Source organism: Cystoisospora suis (genome assembly GCF_002600585.1).
Source record: "Cystoisospora suis strain Wien I chromosome Unknown contig_1796, whole genome shotgun sequence".
Lineage (NCBI taxonomy): Eukaryota > Apicomplexa > Conoidasida > Eucoccidiorida > Sarcocystidae > Cystoisospora > Cystoisospora suis.
Window position 1 is genome coordinate 28,281 of NW_027154596.1, and position 23,517 is coordinate 51,797.

General features: G+C 44.2%; 3 protein-coding genes across 3 annotated transcripts in view; 1 reads left to right on the forward strand and 2 right to left on the reverse strand.

Moving 5' to 3' along the window:
- On the reverse strand, positions 1–8,633 carry CSUI_003984 (translation initiation factor eif). The gene is made up of 6 exons (XM_068064179.1): positions 8,528–8,633; positions 6,214–6,297; positions 5,269–5,449; positions 4,298–4,505; positions 1,721–3,834; positions 1–1,006 (listed from the first exon to the last, which is right to left on the reverse strand). The coding sequence occupies exons 1-5, from the start codon at positions 8,541–8,543 to the stop codon at positions 3,829–3,831; spliced, it is 495 nt and encodes a 164-aa protein (XP_067923844.1). The 5' UTR covers positions 8,544–8,633; the 3' UTR covers positions 1–1,006; positions 1,721–3,828.
- Positions 8,634–8,862: 229 nt separating this feature from the next.
- Positions 8,863–17,398, forward strand: CSUI_003985 (ctr copper transporter family protein). The gene is made up of 3 exons (XM_068064180.1): positions 8,863–11,838; positions 12,761–14,954; positions 17,316–17,398. The coding sequence occupies exons 1-2, from the start codon at positions 10,753–10,755 to the stop codon at positions 13,403–13,405; spliced, it is 1,731 nt and encodes a 576-aa protein (XP_067923845.1). The 5' UTR covers positions 8,863–10,752; the 3' UTR covers positions 13,406–14,954; positions 17,316–17,398.
- Positions 17,399–17,746: 348 nt separating this feature from the next.
- The window catches only part of CSUI_003986 (tetratricopeptide repeat-containing protein), a 14,339-nt gene continuing 8,568 nt past the window's right edge, over positions 17,747–23,517 (reverse strand). Inside the window, exons 5-10 of the mRNA XM_068064181.1 lie at positions 23,305–23,470; positions 22,191–22,830; positions 21,153–21,336; positions 20,163–20,339; positions 18,529–19,075; positions 17,747–18,124 (exon numbers count right to left, since the gene is read on the reverse strand). Coding sequence (XP_067923846.1) covers positions 18,530–19,075; positions 20,163–20,339; positions 21,153–21,336; positions 22,191–22,830; positions 23,305–23,470 — 1,713 coding nt within the window. The 3' untranslated portion in view covers positions 17,747–18,124; position 18,529. The remainder of the gene's footprint in view (positions 18,125–18,528; positions 19,076–20,162; positions 20,340–21,152; positions 21,337–22,190; positions 22,831–23,304; positions 23,471–23,517) is intronic.

Genomic DNA, 23,517 nt, shown 5'->3' on the forward strand with positions numbered 1-23,517 from the left:
GGTGTACATACACGTAGAGGGAGTGTGCACACGCCACACGTACTGACCGCATGAACCTCAAGATCTTCCCTCATGTTCTGTGTAAATCTTAAAATGCGTTCCTTGACAAACTCCCGTGACACTTCAATTCCGTTGTTTCTTCTCTTTTTTTCTCAGGCTATTAGGCGAACTGAGCGTCATCTTTCTCGACTGAAATTTCTCCACTATACCTCTACCTTACAAGAGCAACTGTACATACACCAGAACAATGAAAAAGAAAAAGAAGATGTCTCGAAGTCAGCATCAAGAAAAGAAGATGATCTTCACATTCAGGGACAATCAAAATTGCCTTCTTCAGCAATGGAGAAAGAGACACCTTCTCCTGATACTAAGACTACTACTACTACTACTCCTGCTGACGAACGTAGACAGACATCTTTCGAAGCATCTTCATCTTCTTCTTCTTCATCCTCCCTCTGTTTTACATTTAGAATTCCCCTCTCCAAACCAGCTAATCAAGAGATAACTCCAGAGAATCATCATCAGCATGCGAGTCAAAACAGTAAGAACGTTGATACAAGTGGCTGCCGTGATCCACCAAGGAAAAAGCTGAATGAGGATGGCGATTCATTGCGATGTACATACACCTCACATCATTCGCGTGACGGAGATGGTCAGAGTAATGACGAGGAGGCGACCATTGCAGGCAGTAGTAGTAGTAGAGGAAACACCAATGAGGGGGTTATTATTGCGTCACCAAGGAGAGAAAGATCTACAGATTTCTCCTCTCATTCTTCATCTCGTTTACCGAAAGTAGGAGAAGATCGAAGCGCAGGAAAAGAGATATCTAGTGCATCAAAAACCTCTTTCTTTCCGAGTGTCTTCGTCCCTCTACAACTCTGTAAAGAAAAGCTGCAACGAAAGATAAACCATCTCCCTAAACTAAGAGAGGAAGAGGAAGAAGAAAAGCTCCCGCAGTCTCTCTCTTCTTCCTCTTGTAGAGATGGACGAGAGCGCGAGGAGGAGTCTACGAGAGAAGAAAAGAAGATCGAGAGGAAAGAGAAAGTGCTTAAAAATTCCTTCGGGAACTTCGCTCTGAAACCTCGATATGAAGAAGATTTCCTCATTCAAAGAAAAACTTCGCCGTCCTAACTAAAAGTCATCTATCTGTCTTTCTCGAGTTCAATGCTCCTTCTCTTTCTTGTTCTATGCCCCCTCCAGTGACAAACGCAAAGGAGTCATCATCTAGATATCGATAGATATGAACAGGGAATCTCTGCATATGTAGAGAAAGGCATATGCATCTCCTCATGCATCCATGTATCTTCTTGACATAGCTTTTCAATGATTTTTCTTCGTTTCTTTCTTTACTACCTCTCGTTCTCCAGAGCAACTTCTCAAACAGATTACCGTCAGAATCATGCTGAGAAATAAGTCTCCCTAGGTGGAGGAGATTCTTCTTCGCCGAAGGGCAAGCTGACTGCCCGTATGCGTGTCATGTCCTCAGGTGTACAGTGTGTATCACCATGAACGTGAGTGTATATGCATATCCACACATGTGGACATTCGTCTACGGAATGACTGATATGTGATGCATTTATCTTATCAGTATACATATACATATATATATGAAATATATACAGTATACAAATATATACTGATCAGATGAAGGAACCACACCAAGTGTGTCTCTCGATCAGTCGTTTGATAGTTGAAAGAGAATGTCCGTCTTTTTACTTGCCTGGCAGAAAGACAGGAGATGTCTGTGAAGTTTTCTTTTCAGAGGGTGGTGAGGAAAGAAGACTCTCTCTCTCCGCTTCGCGAAGAAGTCTTTTTGTCGGATCTAATAGAGGAGCTTCTATATATCGTGATCTATTTGCAGAGCTGTACTGGTGAATAAGGGAAAGATCCTTCGTAACCGTGTCTTTGCGTAGAGAGAAAGAAAAGATGACAAGCAGGGAGCCTTGTCTTGAATCTTCTTACTCACGAAAGACATGTTGAGAGGAAGATTGATCGTTTTAGAGCTCCGCGTGCATGCATAGAGAGCTCCTGGCAGTGATCTATGGCGAATGCCCAGTGAACGCGGAAGATACTTTATCTTCTTAGTGATAAAAATTGATGCATTCCGTTGAAAGCACGATGACTTTCCTCCCGGGTGTACGTACACCCAGCCAGGTGCGGGAGGCGTTCTGCTGGCTTCGTGTATGCGGTACGATTCCCAACTGTTCTAAATTATCAAGCTCGGAAAACGGGACGCTTTTCTCCCCAGCAACTGAAGAACAAAATCTCCGTCCTTCTTTCCTTTCGTTCTCTTCCTTTCTCCTCGTGCGAGATGATTCTCTACTACCGATAAAAGAAGCTCACTGTGGCTCTAAGCGTCTTTCCTTTATCCCTCTTCACCCGTCCGATGTAACTAACCATCGCTCGCTCAGAGCTGTTCTTTCTTCTTCTACCGATGTCACTGGAGCCCATCTCTATCTACTCCTTCATTTGCTGTTTCGCTCTGATCTCTTCACTTCCATACCTCCCACCTCTTCCTTCTACCCTGTTCTATTTGAGGGTGATGGAATCTTCGAGACTCGAGCTGTCTGGTGGCTTGACCGTGGTGCATGCAATCTGCATGTGGATGTATACGTAGAGAGAGAGAGTATTTTTGAGCGTATCAGAAAGTAGATGTATGCATGCACGAAAGGACACAGAGAACCTGATCTCACAACTACGTATGTCATACATGCACATACATACGTAAGGACGCATGCATGGATCGATAGACGTGTCTGGAGATAACTTCTTGATGATACCGTCGACTTATTCCGAGAAAGGAAAGTTCTTCCAAGTTGCGTCTTTTCTACCTAAAAGAACGAAGGAAAGAAACCCACGGATATATCTACAGATATCTATCTCGATGGGTTTCTTTCATTCGGATGACTCCTCAAACAACTTCCACAATAGACACAAAGAGAGAAAAGGGACACGATGAATGCAGAATGAGAAATAGAAAGAACTGTGCCGGCATGCATGCAAGTCAAAAAGAACGGAAGACGCAGATGAGACTGATCATGAAAGATGAGTAGAAAAGAAAGAAGTTGATGACACGAAGATGGATGCGAGTTCGAGAAAAAGAAGAGAGAATAAAAGAGAAAGCGTGACTTTCTTGCAAGTTATTTTCCTCCAAGCCCCTCCTCCTCCCCTATCCTTCCTTCTCCACTCCTTTCTTTACCAGGCTATTTCATATATATATACAAACATGTATATGTGTGTATACATAATACAAATATACATGCAGTAGTACATACATATACAGAAAGAGAGAGCAGACTGATTTGATCCTTCCTGACATATCACATATCTCACCCCCCACCTATCTCTCCCTGCACGACGCCTACTCACCCTATCCAATGAGTATTTGATATAGCGATCAATAAATGCTTGTAAGGGTACCATCACGATTAGCAACGAACATCCATATTGATGTAAGAGAAGTTGTTCTTCCTGGAAGATCTCCTAGTGTCGTTTATTCTCTAGAAAATATCCCGTTCAGTCATTCGACCCTCTTCTGACGGGAGAAGCTATTCGGTGAATACATGCTTTTCTATCCCCACAGAAAAGAAGGCACCTGATGATGCTCTACATACGAGTCTCCCCATTAATCAGCACGAGAAACCGAAAGAAGGGATGAAGAAGTAGAAATAGAAGAGAAGATACGAAGAAGAAGATACAGGAGGGGGAAGAGGAAAAGAAAGGAGACAATGGCAAACTGAATCCGGTGTTGGAGATGGAAAAAGAAAGGCGAGGGAGAAGCTAAGGAAGTGACAAGAGAACTGTGAGATTGACGAGCAGATCTCCTCTTTAGATCTGCAATGACAAGAAAAAACAAACAGAAACAGATAAAGGAATGAATGGTAAGATACACCCTCTACGCAGAATAGGCTCACAAAAAGAACACATGCGTACCTAGACAAACATGCACAACGACAGAGATGTATGCAATGGTTTATGAGTATATTCACAAAGGCACACGCACTTGTATGTACTGTCTGTGATCCCAGAAACTCGGTTCACACGCACTCCGACATGTGCAGGTTATCCCCCGGCGTAAATACACCCCAACACATGCACATGATGAAGTGTACATACACCCCAGCACGTGCAAGTGCCAAGGCCTACTCCGTCCCGTGCATGTTCAAGTCATTCGCCACACATACACCCTGCCTATAGACCAGAAGAGGAAAGAGCTTGGACGTAATGAAGAGAACACGGAAAGACACCTCCCTTCCAGAACGGCTGGAACTCGAGAAAAGGAATGGAGGAAACTTACATCATCAATATCCATATCCTTATCTTTTCCCTTGGCCACCCCGTCATCATCTTCATCTGAACTTTCATCCGATCCCTCTGAATCTTCCTGGAAATCGATTCCTCCACCACCGCCGTCTTCATCTCCGAACATATCACTCTCATTGATCTTCGCATTCGCAGGCAGTTCCCCATACTGCTTTAGTAGCCTCGCTTCATCGGGGTTGTATCTATCAAACCACACGCACAGACACACATACATGTGCATGCATGAGTAGATTCATTCCTATCTCTGGACGTTAATCCGCTAGACACATAGATTCAATGCAACGAACAAAGAAATGGGGCAACATCCACAATTTCAGTAGGAGAAATGAAAGAGCTCTTGAGATATATACACACATACATATTCACAAGATACACACGACCGCGGCGTGTGCAGAAAAGCACAAGCGGGGAACGTGGATAATCTAGTGAGAAAAGAACGTATAGAGGTGCTTACTCTAGGCAAACTCGAACCTAGCATGCATGGAATACAGCTACAGTGTAGATTGATATCAGAACAGTCGACAAATGTCTGGTGTATATACAATCCGAATATCCCGAGCGAAAAACACAACGCGATACACTCCAGCACATCATCCCTACAGTCTACCTTTTTGTCAAATCACTTCCCTGTTCGAATACAGGCTCCGGTTCCCATAGATCCATACATCTCCCTTCCTGTCCACTCCGTCTCTTTCTCTACATGCACATGAAATATACTGGACCTCTTGACGCATGAAACGTGAACTGACGCTGTTCCGCATACTGAGCTCTTCACTCATTTCTGTCCGCATTTGTATAGAGACACAACACGCCAGGCGGATCGACCTCCATGTATGTACATATATACCTAATGAGACGTCCCTTTTATGGACGTCTTCCCGTCTACACAGCTGTGGGGTGAGGATGGAACCTTCTCATCATAGGCAAGACAGAAAGAGAGCTTACTTGGCGATAACATCTCCCTTGTCATTTTGAAAGTCTCTTAGAGAGACAAGTACAATATCTCCGCTGTTGACCCAAACTCGCTTTCTCATCTTTCCTCGGATATGACAGAGGCGTTTCACTCCGTCAAAGCAATACGCTTCCAGCCTCCCATTTCCTAACATGCGGATCACCTGCCCGTATTCTGCAAACAAGGGAAGAAAGAAAGAATACAACGCACATCCTAGAGCTCACAGGTTTAGATACATTCAGACGCATACCCACACAAAGATCTAGATCCGTCTACCGATATAGGTATATCCAGAAAGATATAGATACTAAGATAGATACAGAGCACGTGTACATCCAGGTACGTCTACGTAGTCAGTCCCTCACAGACGCATATACATCCATATCCAATTAAACCACCCTCACTTGCTAAGAAGAGTGTGAGAGATCTGAGAAGTAAGGAGTAGAGAGAGAAGACGCGGGTAGGTCAATAGAGACGGAACCGAGTGAGGGAGTCCTCTATGTTTCTCATTGTCATATCTACGTGCATACACATATGCATAGAAATACAGCAAAGACATATCTACACATGTACACTCTGTCTTCCTATGCACGACCAGACAGTCAAGGGTCTCTGACTTGACGAAAGAGAGACAGGAAGTCCCAGTGGAAAGGGACAAACCCTCGACAGCACCGCACCAAAGAAGAGAAAGGAAGACGAACCATCACAGTCGTCATAGGTCTATTGCAGATCGAAGAAGACACAAGACGAGAAAGAAGACAGAAGAACATGCGGCTCGAACCCATGCATCAAAGCAAACATGGATGTAAGACAGCATTTCGATACTAGATGATGAGCAGGTGTGACGAAAGAAAGAGCATAAACGAGGAAAGAAGAGAAATGCGCCGCCGCCCCTTGAACAAGAAAGAGAGAAGAGTCAGTCATGCAGTTATTTATACCTTGTCCGTCTTCCTTGTACTGAAGCTCACGTTTTTCTCCTTCGTTATCATTCTTCCCCCTTCGGCGGTTTTTACCACCCTTACCTATACAAAACAACACACACCAAGAACGAACCACACCGGGGTGTACATACACTACACTGAAAACGACAATGATAGAGCCATGTACGAAGAAGAAGCAATGAAAATAGCCTGTCTGTGTGGGTGTGTAACGTGTATATATGCAGTGAGAGAAAGAGACGTAACCGGGCTGTCTCTTTAATCTTCATTCTCTTCTCTCTCCTCTCGTCGTTGACAAAGAATCCTGTCTCTCTCGATTGTTGCTTCAAGCGACCTCTTCCTCTCTCTCTTCTTTCTCTTTCTTTCTCTCTCTCTCAACTCTTCTTTCACCTTCTTTGTCGACAAGGAAAAGCAAACGTTGAGTGACACATAGAAAGTTTTCTCAAAACAAAGGAAGGATTGGACGTCATCCCGCCTTCAACAGTGCAAAAAGAGAGAGGCAAGCAAGAATTGACAACCCCAGAGAAGAAACGATGAAAGACGAAGAAGACGAAAAGGTCGTTGTACTCCTTCCCCTTGCGTAGCAGTCAGTATAGACACGCGAGGAAACCTTCCCTCTCCCCCCCCCTTCCCCCTGACACGTCAGAAGAACGATTCAAATAAACAGGAAAGATCAAGAAACGGCGAGGAGCGGAACAGTGAGAGAGATACAGTATACACCTCTCTTCCCTTCTCTGTCTCCCTCTTGATCTCTTCGGTCGTCTCCCTCTCCCTCCCACCGAACAACTGCATGCAACGACAGAATTGTGTAGAACTGATCACCCGGAATGAAACAAATACACACAGATGCCACATAATGCTATACACATACATACACCCCCGTACAATACACATCAACATATGTTTAACAAGACAGGTGAGAGGGGAACGGACGACGCCTGTCACGTCATCATGGAAAACAGATACACTGCAGATCGACGAAAGGTGGGGTGAGGGACACACGAGCCGTGTGAAGGCATAGAAATCTACCCGCTCTCTTAGGAGGAAGACAGAGTGATGACGTAGAAAAAGGCACAGGAAGAAGAAGGACAACGATTTAGGGATGCATGCAAGCATTCATTTCGGAGACGAGACTGGGAAGGCGTCATCAAGAGGAGTAAGTGCAGTCTTATAGAAGAAGAAGAGAAGAGAAAGAAGTCAAGTAACCGAAGACAAAGAGCGAGTCCACTGGTAGACAACGCAAGAGAAAGGGAGAAGAGGAGAAAAGAGAGACGAAGAGAAGAGAAAGAAGAACGACGAAGAGAGGAAGAAAAAAGAAGGGACGAAAGTGGGGACAGAGGGAGGCGAAAAAGTACAGGGCAGAGATATGAATACAAGCGGAGAGAAGAAAAAAGCAAGAGAAAAAGAGGAAGCATGGTTAGCCTAGAAAAAAGGAAACCACACATCGAGAGGACTTCTTGAAGGTAGAAGAACGAAGCTTATCACCCGCATAGAAAGCAAGGCTTCCCCCCCCGCTCCCCCCTCGGCTGTCCACATCGCGCCACCGATGAAAACTTTCCCCGTCATTTTTCCTTTCATTCATGCGTTCCACACCTCTTTCCTCATTCCTGTACACCTCCGAGAAAGGAGTCGGACGGTGTACAGAACCACACAACACGCATTTGAACCTTCCTATGCAAACAGGAAGCAAGATCGTCCTCTCCTTTTCTATAGATAGACAACCGCATGTCCCTTCTACGAACAAAGCGTACGTCCGTCTCTTCTTTTTGGCTTATGTCAGTTGCTATGGCAGAGGGGAAGACAGAAGAGAAGACGAAGGAGGGGCAAAGTCAAGGGAGAAAGAGTAGCTACGACCATAATCCAACGAACAGAATGAAAGAAAAAAACGTAGCAACGAGCAGACAACTCTTCATTTAGATCGCCACACGAGCCCGGCCAGCACTTCACTTGGGAGCGTGGCCGTCGCTCTCTTCGTTGGACAAATGAGAGAGGGAAGATTGAGAGAAGGAGGGAAAGAAGACAGGTTAGAGGAGAAAGAGAACAAGAGGAAAAAGAAGCTCAGGCATCTAACGCCATAAACAACTACAAGGAAGAGCCTTGGATAAGAAATTCACAGTAGCGCACGCCTATAGACAGGAAGTGAGAAAGAAGGGTCAGCGGCCTCCCCAGAAAGAGAGGAAACTTGACACGAAGTGGCATGTTGCTGGGATAAAGGGAGAAGTAGTCAGTGAAATACTTAATCGTTCCATTCCTCGCGAAAGAAGAGAAAAGAGCGGAGAGAACAAGATGAGAGAAAAGACAGTAGAGAACTTACCTTTATTCTTCGGCATCTTAGCAAAAGGAAAGACGCACAAAAGAAGAAGAAAGGGAAAGAAAGAAGAAAGACAAAAGGAAAGAAATTCAGAACACGTTCATCGCCTTGATGCCATTGACTTTCAAGCAAGATACCCACCCAAGTTTTCATCTCGAGGGTGGGGAAAAAACAAAGCGTTCCTTCTTCTCTCCTCCAAATATAAGCCGACCTCGCTATACTCTTTCCCGCCTTCCAATGATTTGCTACCACAGGCGCTCCGCCAGATTGTTGGCCCGTCAATGTCTTCTTGGGGAAATATCAATCTTATCTTTTGTGCATGCAGCTAGTCACGTGCATTGATCTCGGTGTCTGTGTATACAGGCGCCTGCATAGAAAAACGATATAGAGAGAATTATGTGTGCATACAGATCTGCCTTTCGTTCTGGAATGGTGGTCTATGCCGGAGGAACGTGTTAGCGCCGCTACTTCCCGCTCGAGAGGAAGATCTTATCAGAAAACACTACGGTAGAAGTATCGTACAGACAGACAGAGCTAGATTTAATGTGTCTGCGCTTGGGAGAAAAACAATTTATATACACACCATGCTTGTTGAAACGGGAGGGAGAGGAATACGGACTAGGCAGTCCGTATTCTTGCGTATGAAGGCTTCTTGTGTACGCTGGAAGCAGGATAAATGAATTCATGGGTACTGAAAGGAGTGAAAGGCATTCCCTTCTCATGAGTCAGCGGGCTGGTGTGGCCGACCTCTGCTGTGAAAACCCCGGAGAGGTATACAGGCCAAGGGTCTCCTGTTTATACTGTCTCTTGTTGACCTGCTACGAGCTGGTCGCGCTGCTGCTCTTCCAGACTACAGGAAAGAGATGTCTATACATGTTTTCGTCTCGGCCGTAGCAGGAATAAGTTTCAGTTCCAATGAGAGAAGCCTACCTGCTTTCTAGTCGTTAACTACAAAAAGAGTGACGGGCTGACGTCTCCCTTTCCTCATGCTCCTCCACTTGACGACGCAGGAACTCGTGGGGTGTACATACACCCGAGCGGGGCCCGTCTGCGTCTATCCACTGACGGACCGTGAGTATGGTGTGAGACACTGAAAGAAGAAAAGTCCCGGGTTTGTCCATGATATGAAGGTGTTTCTCTGTGCATTTTGTCCCTCCCATATTTTCTCGAGTGCTCTTTACTCATGCGTCAAGTCATTTGTGTCTTTATTGAAGACCGTACGCCTACTGGGCACACCACCCGGCTTCGAGGTTCTCTAAGACAAGAGGGAGACACGCGGGGATCTTCAGACTCGGTGTTCTTCCTGTTCTCACATGAAAACCGTTTTGTTTTCCCTGTAAGAGATCTCACATGTCGCTTTCGTATCTGTTCTCTTTTTCATTCTTCCTTTGACCTTCTTTATCATTTTCTCTTCACCGCCGCTAGGAAGCGACAGAGGACATCGAACGTGAGACTTCCTCTCCAGCCAAAAAGCATCCCCTCGCCTCGTCTTTCTTTTCCTCTGTCTCCACTTTTCTGCGGCATCTCAGAAGTCTTCGTACGTGAAAAGACTGGTAGAAAGATTCCCTTCCTATTGAGACTAACAGAAACCTTTCTGTTTCTCTCCTAAAATCTCATACGCCTCCGCTTCTCTCTGTTTATTCTTCCGCTTCTTCCTGTGGGTGTCACTTGGGGCTTTCTGAGGGTTGCGGCCTTTATGTGGCCGCTGCTTTACACTGTAATATATATGCCCTTTTCTGACGGCTCTACCCTCTCTCGACCACCGTCTATCTTTCTCTCAAGTGTCGTTGCTTTTCTACTAGGTTCCGTTCATTCATCACAGGTCTGCAGTCAGGAGTTCTTGCTCTGTTCTTTTGTCGTAAACTCCCCTTTCTCGTTGAACGTCTCCTCCATTGTCCCTCAGGACTTTTTTGTCATAACGAGTCATCAGAAAGAAGATCACAAGATTCTTTTCGTCAGGGGCCCTACTATAAGACTCTCTAGGAGACGAGAAAGGTATGAAGAAGCACGTTCACTGGCTGAGAGGAGCAAGGCTCTTGATGCTCTTACTATAGATACAACTCCTGATAATGAAACTTGAGGTGTACGTACACCTGAGCGACACACCTTTACAGGAGAATGAAGAAAAGAGAGCAGCCGGGTGGTGGTGGGTCGTAGATCTGTGAATTTGTGTCTGTATGTTCTAGGGGATCCTGTCCGTTATCTTTCTAGTGAAGAGCCGTTTCAAAATGGAGAAGATATTTCACGTGGAATCCTTGAAGAGAAGAGAAGCCGGGAAACCTGCCGGGGCAAGTCGAGTAATCCTTCCAAGCGCTATGTCTCTGTGTTCTTCTGGTCGTCCTTTACAAAAGACTTCAAGTTGCACTATAAACAGACCTCGTGGAGCTGTCCATGCTGCTGACCCCTCAACTGTAAGTCATAGAAGAAGACAAGTTGTTACAAGCTCGGAGTCAAATTCTTTCTCTTCATCCTCCCACCCCCTGTCGGCTTTCTCTTCTTCAACATGTCCAAGTTCTTCTCTTCTCCCGTGTACTTCTCACCAGAGTGTGAAAGCGACACCTTCTCCTTTCTCCGCTCGTTTATCTTCCTTTTCTGTATTGCGGAGAAGTTTTCAAAAGACTGTTAATCGCTTAGCTGTTTTCTCATTCGTTGTTGTTCCTATCTCTGCTGTTCTTTTTCTTCTTTCTCCTTCGACTACTCATATCTTTCCTCCGTCAGCAAATTCCTTCCTTTTTTGTCCTGAATACAGTCATACTTTTTCTCTTCTTTCACTTCAAGTCGCCCAAGCCTTGGAAAATAGCCAAGATGACAACAACGGCCTTCCTTCCTCGCCCGCAAGCAACAATCAAAAGGAGGAAAACACAAAGGAGGCTCCTGGTGTACATACACCTCAGACAGATGGTGGACATCCACTGTCTGCATCACCTGGAGGAGCAGAGCCGGTCGATGCACAGGTTTCGAAGGAAGAGAAAGAAATGCCCCCAAAGAAGAAGCCGTGCTGCGGGAAGAAGAAAAAGGAAGAACAACAAGCGTCTTCATCGCCAGAGCGCTTGGATGAACAAGAGAAGGAGACTATTTCGAAGAGTGAAACCACCCAAGAGAAGAAGAAGCCTTGCTGTAAAAAGAAGCAGATGATGGCCGCATCTTCAGGCTTGGAGAATGGAGAGAAAACTTTTCAAGAAGGACAGTTGAAAGCTTCCCATCATCATTCTCCGACAGAAGGAAGTACTTCATCTTGCTGCGGTGTTATGCCTATGTATTTCCAGAATACATATCACACTATCATACTCTTCAAAGGCTTCGAAACTCTCACTGTAAGCTTGTTTTACACTACTGCCTTTCTCTCTCCATCTACGTATATATGTATATGTTGTATAGGGAGTAGTCATCTACTCTTGTATAGATGTAGGGATTACATATCGAGATGTACGTATGGAGGTCTGTACAGACAGGCGTCATGACCACCTGCTACTCTTTGTGTGAAAGACGTTGAAGTTTCCTTACCTCATGCAGATTCTCCATAGAGCAAATACCCACTCTAATACGTAGTGACGGAGAATTCTTCGCTAACGGGGCCTTAGGCATAGATATCTGGACATAGATAGGTAGAAGACACATCCAAGATACCTTGGTACATAGACGCTATACATAACATGTTTGGATAGATAGAGATATCTTTGTAGAAGATCGGAGAACCTGGGGCTGGGGATTCTCTTGATGCGCGTCTGAAACTCTAACCGTGAATGGCAAGTTTAGCTGCAATTCTCTTACCGTAGCTCTTGTTAGTCTGTTCTTTTATATCATCTAACTTCCAGTCTAGTTCGTCGCTTTCTTCTCTCCTTTCTTTTTTCCTCTTTTTCCCCTATTCGGTTGCTACCAAACTCACTCTTGTATACACAGGAACACAACGGAAAACTACCGACTATGTTGTCTATCTGTTAGACTTCATACCAGCATACATACCTCACCTCGCTAGCTTGACCATATAAAATACATACATATATATATGTACATATGCATACCCTAAAGAGTAATGAAGGGGTTTCCTTTTCAAGTGGGGACATTGCAGTTCGGTGGGTTGCAGCAGTCATACAAGGAATTCTATTCCTTCAAAAAATCCTTTTCTTCTTTTCTCTCTTTCGTCTTTCCTAGCATGAGCTTGTCAGTCCCCGAGAAACCATGAGGATCTTTCCTTTTCGCTTTTTTCTTTCTTGCTTGCTTGCTTTTTCTTTTCAGTCGTGGCAATATGCCTTATCCATTCTTCTCTGTATCTTCCTAGGAATGTTTTCTGTTGTCTTGAAAGTTCTTCGATTGCGTAGAGAGTTCTACTTTTCTTCATCTTTCGCCCAAGGAGAAAAGACCAGTACAAAGCATCAGGCTTCGTCTCTTTCTTCTGACGAATCTCTAGGCGCACGGGCAGGCAACGAGGTACCACCGAAGGCCAGTTTAGAAGGCTTTGATAGGAGATCTCTTCAGACGAATTTTCCTCCTGGTGAAGAGAAGAAGAAGAACAAGACGATGATGATGAGGTGGTTTGTATGCTTCAAAGGAGGTTTCATGTGTATGAGGGGCTTTCCTTTGAAGCAGAATTTTTGTCGTATGATAGAAGCTTTCATTCTCTATGGATATGACTATCTTCTTATGTTGATTGTCATGACGTTCAACGTCGGGTTGTTCTTTGCTGTGACGGGAGGTCTAGCTTTAGGATTCTTCTTCTTTGGACATCTTCTCCGAATAAAAGCCGAAGAAGGAAACGACGAGATCAGAGGAGAAGAGGGACATGAAGAAACAAGGCAAGAAGGAAGTGGATATCGAGGAAAGAGGAATAATAAGACAATGATAGAAGATTATAGAGCAGATCCATGCTGCTGCGGTGTATAGAAAGAAAGAAGTCCAATCGAACGGAGAGGAGTCTCTCTCTTACTTTATGATCTTCTTCCAACTATTTCTCTGTATACTTGGCCATTATCTTTTTCTTCGCCGCTTGCTTCGAGTTTATCTCTTTCTCGCAGACCTTCTTCATAAGAGGAAGAATATATAGATGCATGTGTGTCTGTATATTGGATGTATATCCTCGAGGATATAAAGGCGAAAGGAGATTCGAAGTGAAGAAGGAGGGGATCGGTGGATAGTGAGAGGTCGATGATTTGAACTCGACACGGGTGAACATAGCTTCGCTTTGCCAGTCTATCTGGAGACATGGATGTATGCAGTCGAAGTGCGAACATGCATGCGCATATCTGTATATAGTGAAAAGGTAGAAAGGTGTCAAACGGAGGATTGAGAGAAAAGCTCTCCTCTTCCTTCTCTTTCTTTCCTGTCTTCGGTTTCTAGTGATTTGATTCTCTTGTTCTTTCTTCCGGAATCTCTCGAGATCTTTCAGAAAAAGAGTTGCTTTCATTTGTTTTGAAAAGGAAGTAATTCAAAGGAAAAGTACAGCATAGAAAGCCCGAGAGAGAAAGAAAGATTTGAAAGGCGTAGGGTAGACAATAAGTCTTCTTTTTGAGGGGACTTCATCTTCTTTAGATGACTCATGTGAATGTTCTGTGACTTGGTAGCTCTCTTCTGACTCCGATCCAAAATTCTTTGTTTGAAGGAGGGGCTCTCTTTGTTTGTTTTCCTTCTTTCCTGCATATCTATCCTTATTATCGGAAGGAGAGAAGTTTTCTGTCTTTCTTTAATCTTTCTTCTCTTCTCTGCTTTCTCCTAGGATGAGGTAGGTGGCCGTTAGCACAACAAGACGTCGCCTCCTCGTCTTCCTTCTCCATGTCTCATGTATCGACCTGTCTTCCTTCTTCTCTTTTCATATCGTTCATCTGTCTTTTTCTTCGTTTTCTGCTCGTGTGTTCTTTTCTCGTCTCTTTCTTCCTCGTCTTTTTCTTCATGTATTTCTAGGACGTAAGATGTGTTTCTCTTCACGTTCCCTTCTGGTATGGTGAAGGAGATCTGCTTGGGTTGCTCTACGGATTATCTTCTTTTCGTTATGTACTGTTTAGCCTAGTGGGTATGTAAGTGGAAAGTAGGGAAGAGTTCATCTCCTTTGCTCGAGAGTTCGCTTTCTTCTTTGTCAGTTGATGTAGATATAGAGAAGGAAGGGAAAGAGATAGAAGAAAAGATAGACAGATAGCAAGAGAGATCGAGAGATTGAAGTGTCTACAGAAAGACATCTTTTTCTCTTTTGTTCTCTCTCAGTTTCCTTCTTCTTTCTTGTTTGCCGTATTCTGTTTACGACCTCTTCGTGGGGTGTCGTAGGGAGATCAACTGCTCTGTTGTTCACGTTCTTTTAAAGCGATCATTTTCGTCAGTTCAAACCACCTTTCTTTTTACCTTCTATACCGATAATACAAGAAGACGACGTTCTCTCTCTCTTTCAACCTCATTTCCGCTGTACGAACACCCCCCGAACAAGAGAAGACGACGGACAGAGATAGTGAGGAGATAGATGAAGAAGCAGTGACAGGAGTGGTAGGTTACACATGGTAGACTTAGCTAGAGATGTTTAGGGTAAAAAACGAGGGAAGAAAGGAGGAAGTAGAGAGATCTCATGATTGAGGATGATAAGAATTAGTCTAGCAAGATCCCTTATGCTGATACTTCCAGGAGAAATAGTACTAGAGAAAGCTTATATATGTATGTATGTACGAATGTGTATATATGTATGCGTACAGCATACAGATATACACATAGAATGAAGATGTGTATATGTGCTTATATCTCGACAAGGGATGTGGATACATAGGTTTGATATGCTTTCTCGACTATGTGTGCAAAAGAAGAGGAGGAAGATGGTAGGCGAGTCTCCGAGTATGAACAGAATTATGAGACCATGCAGCATGCGCTTGTGTTTTAGTTCACAGTGCTTACAAAAGAAACAAAAACGGACGGAGTGTATGTACACCTCCGGAGGCATCCCCTCACCCAGCAGCATGTTTAGCTCTCTTCCCTGCGGTAATTCACGAGTTCATGCTTTCTTCACCGAGAGCACTTCGAACGGCATTCTCTTTTTCTACGAAAGATTAGTGATCTGACGTCACAAAGAACGTCTCGCCTCTTCTCTTAGTTGCTTCTTCTGATCACCGTAGTAGGCTAGCATCGGCCGCACCTCTTCTTTGGCTGAATAGAAACTACACAGAGAAGAAGTCGACGAAGATCAGCTAGACAGCATTCCTACAGATCAATTCGCTTGAAGGATCTTTCGCTTTTCGTATCCGAGGAATGGGGAGTAAGAATAACCCTAGACTAATGAGGTGAGAAAAAGGGGCATGACTGCAATTTCACCCCCTCCCAGTCGTTCAAAGGAAAGACTGATACACAAGTCTTGTTTGAGTGTATGTACACTTCCTCACCCAGAGAGAAGATACCGCTCAAAGTTTGTCTTCAAGCTTAACACCAAAAAGAAGGCAGAAGGATACATTTCTACGTAGATATAGATGCGTATTTGTACAGAGAAAGGTGTAAGCAAGAGATGGCTAAAGATGAAGAGAGACACCTTTACTTATAAAGCTTTCACCCTCCCCTGTCATCATCAGCATTATCGCACTTTTTGAAAGAAACAGAGAAGAATCCCGTTTTCTAGTCTCTCTGCACTTCTCCACTATTTTTCATACCTCTCGGCAGAACAACTTCAGATGTATTATGAGAGAAGAGGGGGTGACGAGGAAGACAGTTGGTTGCCTACCTATTCATGTCTGTAGACAGATGTATACATACATCTATCTGAATGTACACGAGAGGATCAAGAGATATACCCGACAGAAAGAATCTTGAAGATGAAGCGTTTCTTCTACCTTCTTCCTCTCATATTGAGAAGTCTGAAGACTCTGAGGGCAGGCCGCTAATCCATCCCTTTTCTTGTCTAGCTCATACAACTTGACAGATATGCCTTCTTTCCCTTGATCCACTACACTTACATCTGCGACGAACGAAGTTCTTCTGCTGAGAGGTATGAAGCTAAGTGTCAGTAGCAGACCCCAAGAAACGTCTTTATCGAGTACATTGCTGAGTCATAACAATTGTATCCAGTCGGAGTAGAAAGGCTCTTGTATCAGTTTCTTCTGTACATAACGAACACAACGTCTCTACGCTGTGTACATACACGTACATGAATCGGCATTTTGCCGTAGCCAAGAAGTTCTGCAAGGCCGGGCTGCAGTTGGGAAAAACCCGCAGAGAGGAATTCTCCCACGATGCGCATTCCCTCATTGTAAAACACAGTACTCTTCTTACACTGTCACGCCTACAGATCTATACGCACATACGTATATCTATATGTACATACATATATCTATATGTACATACATATATCTATATGTATATTCATGTATGTACACATATAAAAGGGAGAACAAGAGGAAACATTCAAGCAGTGCTGACTCACTTCGTCTTGTTTTCATGATCATCCCCATGGTGAGTTGGTACTGGGTCGCCGTGTGTACATGTGTATATGCATACCTATCTTACACATACATAGTCGTCTTAGTTTACTTGTCGATAGAAATAACTTCACATATTCTCTATGAACGTTTCTTTTTCTCTCTTTTCCCCACATTCTCTGTTGTTTTCTTGGCTTTCCTTTCGTACATGCTTTCTCTTCTTTTTCTTCTATCACTTTTCACGTAAAGAAAGTCTCGCGGTTCTCCTTCCTCTCCCTTTGCAGGCCTTCGCAAGGCTCGGCACTCGTCCTAATCATCGGCTCCTTAGAACTTCCTCGTTCTACGGATGATGTGAGTTCTTTCTCTTTCTTTCTGTCTCTCTTTGTCGTTCTCTTTATCTTTCCTTTCCCATATCGCAGTTAAGTATCGACATCTGGGAACGCGAACTGGGTTTACGAAGGCTCGATCGATATCTGTCAAGCGTTCGATGGCATGCGCCCCGTCAGAAAGACGTAGTCAAGTTAGTGAATCGATATTGTTTAACAATCGACTTTTTCTTTGTTTCGAGTGTCCATCTATCAAAGATAGTTAGCCTCGTCGCTCCGTCCATTGCCTCATCTAAAGGCGAATCGAAAAGAAAAGTGAAAGAAAGAAAACATCTTGTTAAGAGATCAGATAGACGAGAAGCTGAAGTAGAATGATAAATTCTCTTCCTCTTTCGCTACTTCACTAGTAGCCATTGTCTCCTTTATAATAACCTGAGTGCGCGAGAGTAGTGACGTACACCCAAGTAGTTTGTATGTATGTGTGTGTATAGAATGCATCGACGCGTCTTTCGCCCTATGTTCGAGAGCTGTTTGACGGTCAAAAGACGAAAGTTAACGCAATGACTTGTTTCTTCTCCAAGAAACGAGAGAAAAGAATCATAGAAGAGAGCCTTTACGTACTTTGATTTCTTCCCTTCAGGCTCTTGTGAACAGGAACGAAAAGAAAAGGAAGAAAGATTGGAGAGCGGAAGAAACAACTACCAGAGAAATGCTTGTCTTCGAAAGTAGAAAAGATAGGTAGACAGATGGATAGATATAGATAGACGGATAGACAGAAAGACAAACGTTGATCAAAAGAATAGGCGTGAGTAGAAGGTCGATCTGGAAAGCTTCTCTACCCTTTATCTGTGTTTGATGAGGAGTTATCTTCTTGTTTGTTTTGACTGGGCGTACACCGCGGCCTGAAGGGAGAGAAGAAAAAAGAAGGAAAGGAAGACGGGGCATAACAGCGAGGAGAGGAGAGAAAAGAAGATGAGAGCAAGAGCCCGGCTATCCAAACTAACAAAACTGTCTTCTCGACACCTTTCTAGAGAGACATACATTTCCATCCATACATAGATACTTTTCTAGCAGATGCTACACGTACTACTTGGGCTTTCTGTCACCACACACAAACGCCGACGGAAACATTTCATAGCCCACTCCACGCCAGGGCGTAAATACACCTGAAAATGCGTATTTGTCCACGCATCTCTTTTCTTTCTCCCCATACAGTAAGATCTGTAGCTAATCAGCTATACCCTATCACTGTATCTGCAGAAGCTCGTGGGAATCTCGCATCTCTTGTCCATCAAAGTCATTTTACCTCATTTCCTTTTCTTCTTGTCTCGGCTTGAATAGCTACCTGAATGGCCTCCACCATCTCTATGAGAAGATGACCTCTCTCTCTTCTCTCCCGATGAAGATGAGGAAGAAGAAGAAGAGGAGAAAGATGAAGAAGACGAAGAATCCCAACCACTTTTTTTTCCTCCCACCCCTGCAGCTGCTCCGGCCTGTTCTTTTCTTTCTTTAGCTCTTTGTTCTAACTCAAACGCATGCGCTAGCTGCTGTCTCATCAATGCTTGTTGATCTCTCTGTCTCTTCAGATACACGTGCGATTGTTTCTCTGCTAGAGCTGACGCAGCCATAGCATTGAGAAGAGCATTCTGCGCTAAGACGGCCTTCGTATCTGACGGAAGATTTCGAGAGAGAGGAAGAGCAAGAGAATTCAAAGCTGTTCTCCCGGCCCGTGCTAAGTTTCCATGGGGTGTGTTCAGCATCATCGTTGTCAGAGGATTACCGCTACTTGTATGAGAAGCCGAGTTCATACCGGGGAGAGATGTAGAAAGAGGAAGAGAAGACGAAGAAGAGACCTGAGAGGAATTTAACGAAGACAACGGGCGAAGACAGGATCACTACCGAGGCTAGAGAAGTGAAGAGCTATGCTGTGACTTCCTGCTGCTACGCCCAAGGGAGTCTGGGGGGAATGAACTTGGTCACATGCAACACGAGCTGCTGCTGCAGCAGCAGCTGTCTGTACACCCGAGTGGACGAACATGCATGCATGAAGGGAGATAGAAACGATCTGTCCTAATGATACACAGCATAGAACACAAAACATGAAAGAGGAGTGAACTTCCCAGTCTATTCAGATACGCAGAGGGTAATATCAGAGTAACACTCATATATACCCGAATACAAATACCCAGACAGTCCTTTTCCGCCTACGTTCATTTCCACACACATGCGCCCAGTGCAGCAACTGATACATGCTATATGCTTTGACCTCCACATGCACTTCTCCGTATCCTATAAATAGACAGTCGTGCACACCTAGCTGTATACATATAGGGAGAGAGAGAAAAAGAGATGTTCAGACATTCATGCATATATATATATATATACAGATTGACATGTCTCTATGTACCTACCTATGAGACTGAGAGACCTTAAGTAACATACAGGCAGAAGGGACTGTAGAAGACACTCGACGTGAAAAAGAAAGCAAAGCAGAACAGAGAACGAGGGCCTTCCCAGGTGAGAAGAAGAAAAGTGTCCTCCAGATGGGCATTTCTTCTTGACTTCATACACCTATTCAGAATACAGCTGCACCCACTTGAATGCATGCAGCTGTGTACTTACACCTCAAACAATACAACGCAACCTTCGGATGGACACACTGCTGTTTGAATGTAGAAGGCAGGTTCCTCAGTAGCTTTACTGAACTAAACACAGTAGAGGCTACATGAACTACAAGCATGTAAATCTATCTATCTCTCTCCCTATACAAAGACACACCATACATCCACGTGTCCTACTTTTTTTGTGACGATGCCCGGGTATCTATCTCCCCATCTAGATTTGTATCTAATCGTCTATCTCTCTCTATATATAAATATATATGTGGACAGCCAGTGAGATACGCTGTTGCATGCATGAGTCTTTGTGTGAACGGCTTACCGCTGCGGAGGCAGCCGCAACAGGAGTGACGGGGGTAGTCTGCGTAGGTGCACTTTGTAGTTTTTCTTCATTTTGCATGCGTTGAATGACAATACGAAGATACTTGAGAGCATTTGGGTGCTGAGGCTCTTGATCGAGCGCGGCATTCAAATCCTCTAGAGCTTTCTCATACTCCAGCTGATCAAAGATTCACCGAGAACAAAGGAGGAACATCAATCTCTATGTGTCTTGTCATTACACACAGCATAAGATTCAAAATTCTCTTCAAAAAGAGAACATCTGCTACATACTCTCTTCTCCTGAATAGAAACAGAAAGAAGAAACTACCGAAAAAGGCGTTCGTGAGTCTTCGGTCACTCCTACGCAGACACGTATATACTTCGTATACATGTTGAAAGAGATAGACACCTATATCTATCTCTGTTTCTCTCTCTCTATATGCATATATATCAGATATGAACACACTATATTCTATGGGATACCACGCAGGGGGTATCGTCGTCATTGTGGTCCACACGAACTTCTCTCTTTACGTACACACATCTAGTGCACGCGGACACACGCACTCTCATACAGAAATAGATGGATACACAGGCATATTGAGCGCAGACGTCGTTTCTGATTAGTCAGACGGAGAAAGCAGCAACTGAGAAGACTTGCGTGCAGAGAAGAAAAAACTAAGTCACCACCGTAGATCTGTAGTACTCTGTCTAGAAGAACGAAGAAAACAGAGACCTGTCACATATGAAGCCATCCTCCCCTGTTGGTATATGTTGCCCATATGATTCAACAAAACATATACAAGTGCCTATAGCTTTACATATAACTAATATATGTTGAGTATGAACCTCGACTACATAGTGATACATGCATATAAACACATGTCCCCACGTAATCGTCCTCACATCTATAAATATATGTAGTACATGCATGCATATACACACAAGCCCACACAGACATATATTCATAGATGTACATAGTATAACTGACTTTGTTTGCATGTGCCGCTCCTCTAGCGACAAGAGCATCGGTATACTGAGGTTTAAGAAGGAGAGCGGATTCATAGCATTCCATGGCTGTCTTTAGATCTCCTTTACGTGCAGCTCCTACACCTTGGTGGAGTCTCTGCTGCGCCCATTGACCGCTTTGCTCTTCACTCAAATACTTTCCTAATCTATATGAGAAGGAGAAGGAGAAGTAAAGAAAGCATTACATACATAGATATCTTACAGTCGATGACATTTTGCACATCTATAACAAAAGAAGAGCTAAAGAAGGATACATCGGGTGACTAGACACATGAAAACATGCCTCCTTTCCATGCGTGCTGATTGAATAGGTATCAGATACAACACGCACGTATATATGAGATACAGGGGATAGAATACTGTATCTCTCTAGATGGGTACGGAGACGCAGACATTCCTGTGCATGCATATCTACGTAGAGAGGTGACGGGATGGAGGTTGAAGCAATGTGAAGACAGATTTAGAAATGAGGAGCCAGATACAGTGACCTTAAGGCACGATACACAAAGGACAGAAAAAGGTAGGCGTATAAATATAGAGGGACTGAGCTAGACCCGTTCGATCCAGGATATATCTGTCTATCAATCGAACGGCCTAGCTCAGCCCTCTATATTTATATGTCTACCTGTTTCTATCTAGCCCACTTATATCTGCCTGGCTGCTTGTGTATGTAGCTATCTCCCTTTCCATCCGTCTGTCTCTCCTTGTGCATACGCATCCAAATTTGTAACAGGGGAGATGTACAGAGGTACATGATGACAAATCTAGAAGACGCCAACTGTTTGTTCTTTCCTCCTGTTTTTCTCTCTAGTAAAAGCTCTACACCCATCTTCTACTTCCATCCTTTCCGCTTCTCTCTCTCTATCTCATATCCATCTCTCTCAATCTTCCCCATCGCACTTTCTTCTATCTCTATCTCTTTATTCACATTCATACAAAGATGGACCGCTTGACTACTATCATGATTTTCTTCCTCCTTCCTATCCCTCCAAGAACTTACCCATGTTTCTGGTCTTCTTCCTTCTTGTCCTCATTCTTCTGATCTTTCTTTCTTTCTCTTTCTTTCTTCTTCATTTCTGCTGCTTCCGTGCTTTCCCCCGTCGTCGTCATCTTCATCATCTTTTCTCTCCGAGCCTCCTCTTCTTTCTTCCATTTGTCTTCTTCTTCTCGCCTAGCGAGAGTGATTCGCTCAGCCTCCATGCCTACCTTCCGTAAGAATCGACTCACAGAGAACATGCCACAAGAGAGAGAGAAAGAGAAGAAGCGAGAGCGAAGCAAGTCTAAGGCTTCTAGCTTGAAGCGTCGAGACGCAGCGTTCTTTACTCGAGCATCACCTGTAAGTATAAAGGGGAATCGCTCATGTAGTAGGCTTGACCCTCCATCCCACCACCTACAAACTGACGAAAGTTTGTCTGTCGATAAACAAGAAGAATCTGATGGTCTACTGGCAGAAGTATTGTTCTCCTCCTCTTCTTCTGCTTTTCTGCCCCCTTCTCGACTTGACGAATAAGGAAGAGAAGAAGGCGACAACGACACCGAAAGAGATTCAAGAGAAGGAGGTTGAAGAGAAGAGATAGGAAGATAATCCTCTACACCACAGCGCATTGACAGAGAATCATGCCACTGGAAACCGAGGAAGCCTGAAAGAGAAAAAGAAAGACAGAACAAAAGTGGAAAAGCGATGGAAAGAAGAGGCAGAGGGAGTAAGAATGAAAAGAGGAAGAATACGCGAATGGTAATACGAAGCCGGCCGACGACCAAAATGACAATTTCCCAGGTGTACATACACCTCCCTATAGAGCCCCCTTGCATTGCACACATGAGGAGAAAGTCATACAGGAGAACCTCCGCATACGAAGGCTCACGTATCCCCGTACATGGAGCGGTGGATGACTGTCTCAAACTGCAGTTTGCACATGGTATTCTGTGTAGAAGAGCACATCACTAAGGAAAGCGAAACATCCCAAGACACGAAAGTTTAGATGAGGTGACGGTGAGACCAGAGACTCCCCTGCGTTGATGGATCACTGTGTACACTCCGGCGTCTTCTCTTCTTCTCTCTTTTACGCTTCGTGAGTAGAGACCTTTCCTTCTCTGGGGTTCTGTAGACTTACCAAGAGGTTTCTGGAGAGGAACCTTTGCATCTGCCGCTGTCAAATATGGCGGAGGTTTAAGTGTGAGAACAAGATGTGCATGCGCTTCATTGAGTGTTGTTTCATCTAGAAAGACCTCGCCAGTCCTTCCGCTCCGAGCCGAGCTGTCTCCTTCTTCTTTTTCTGCCTTTCGAACAGCCGCTGGACTTGGAGAAGAAGAAGGAGGAAGAAAGA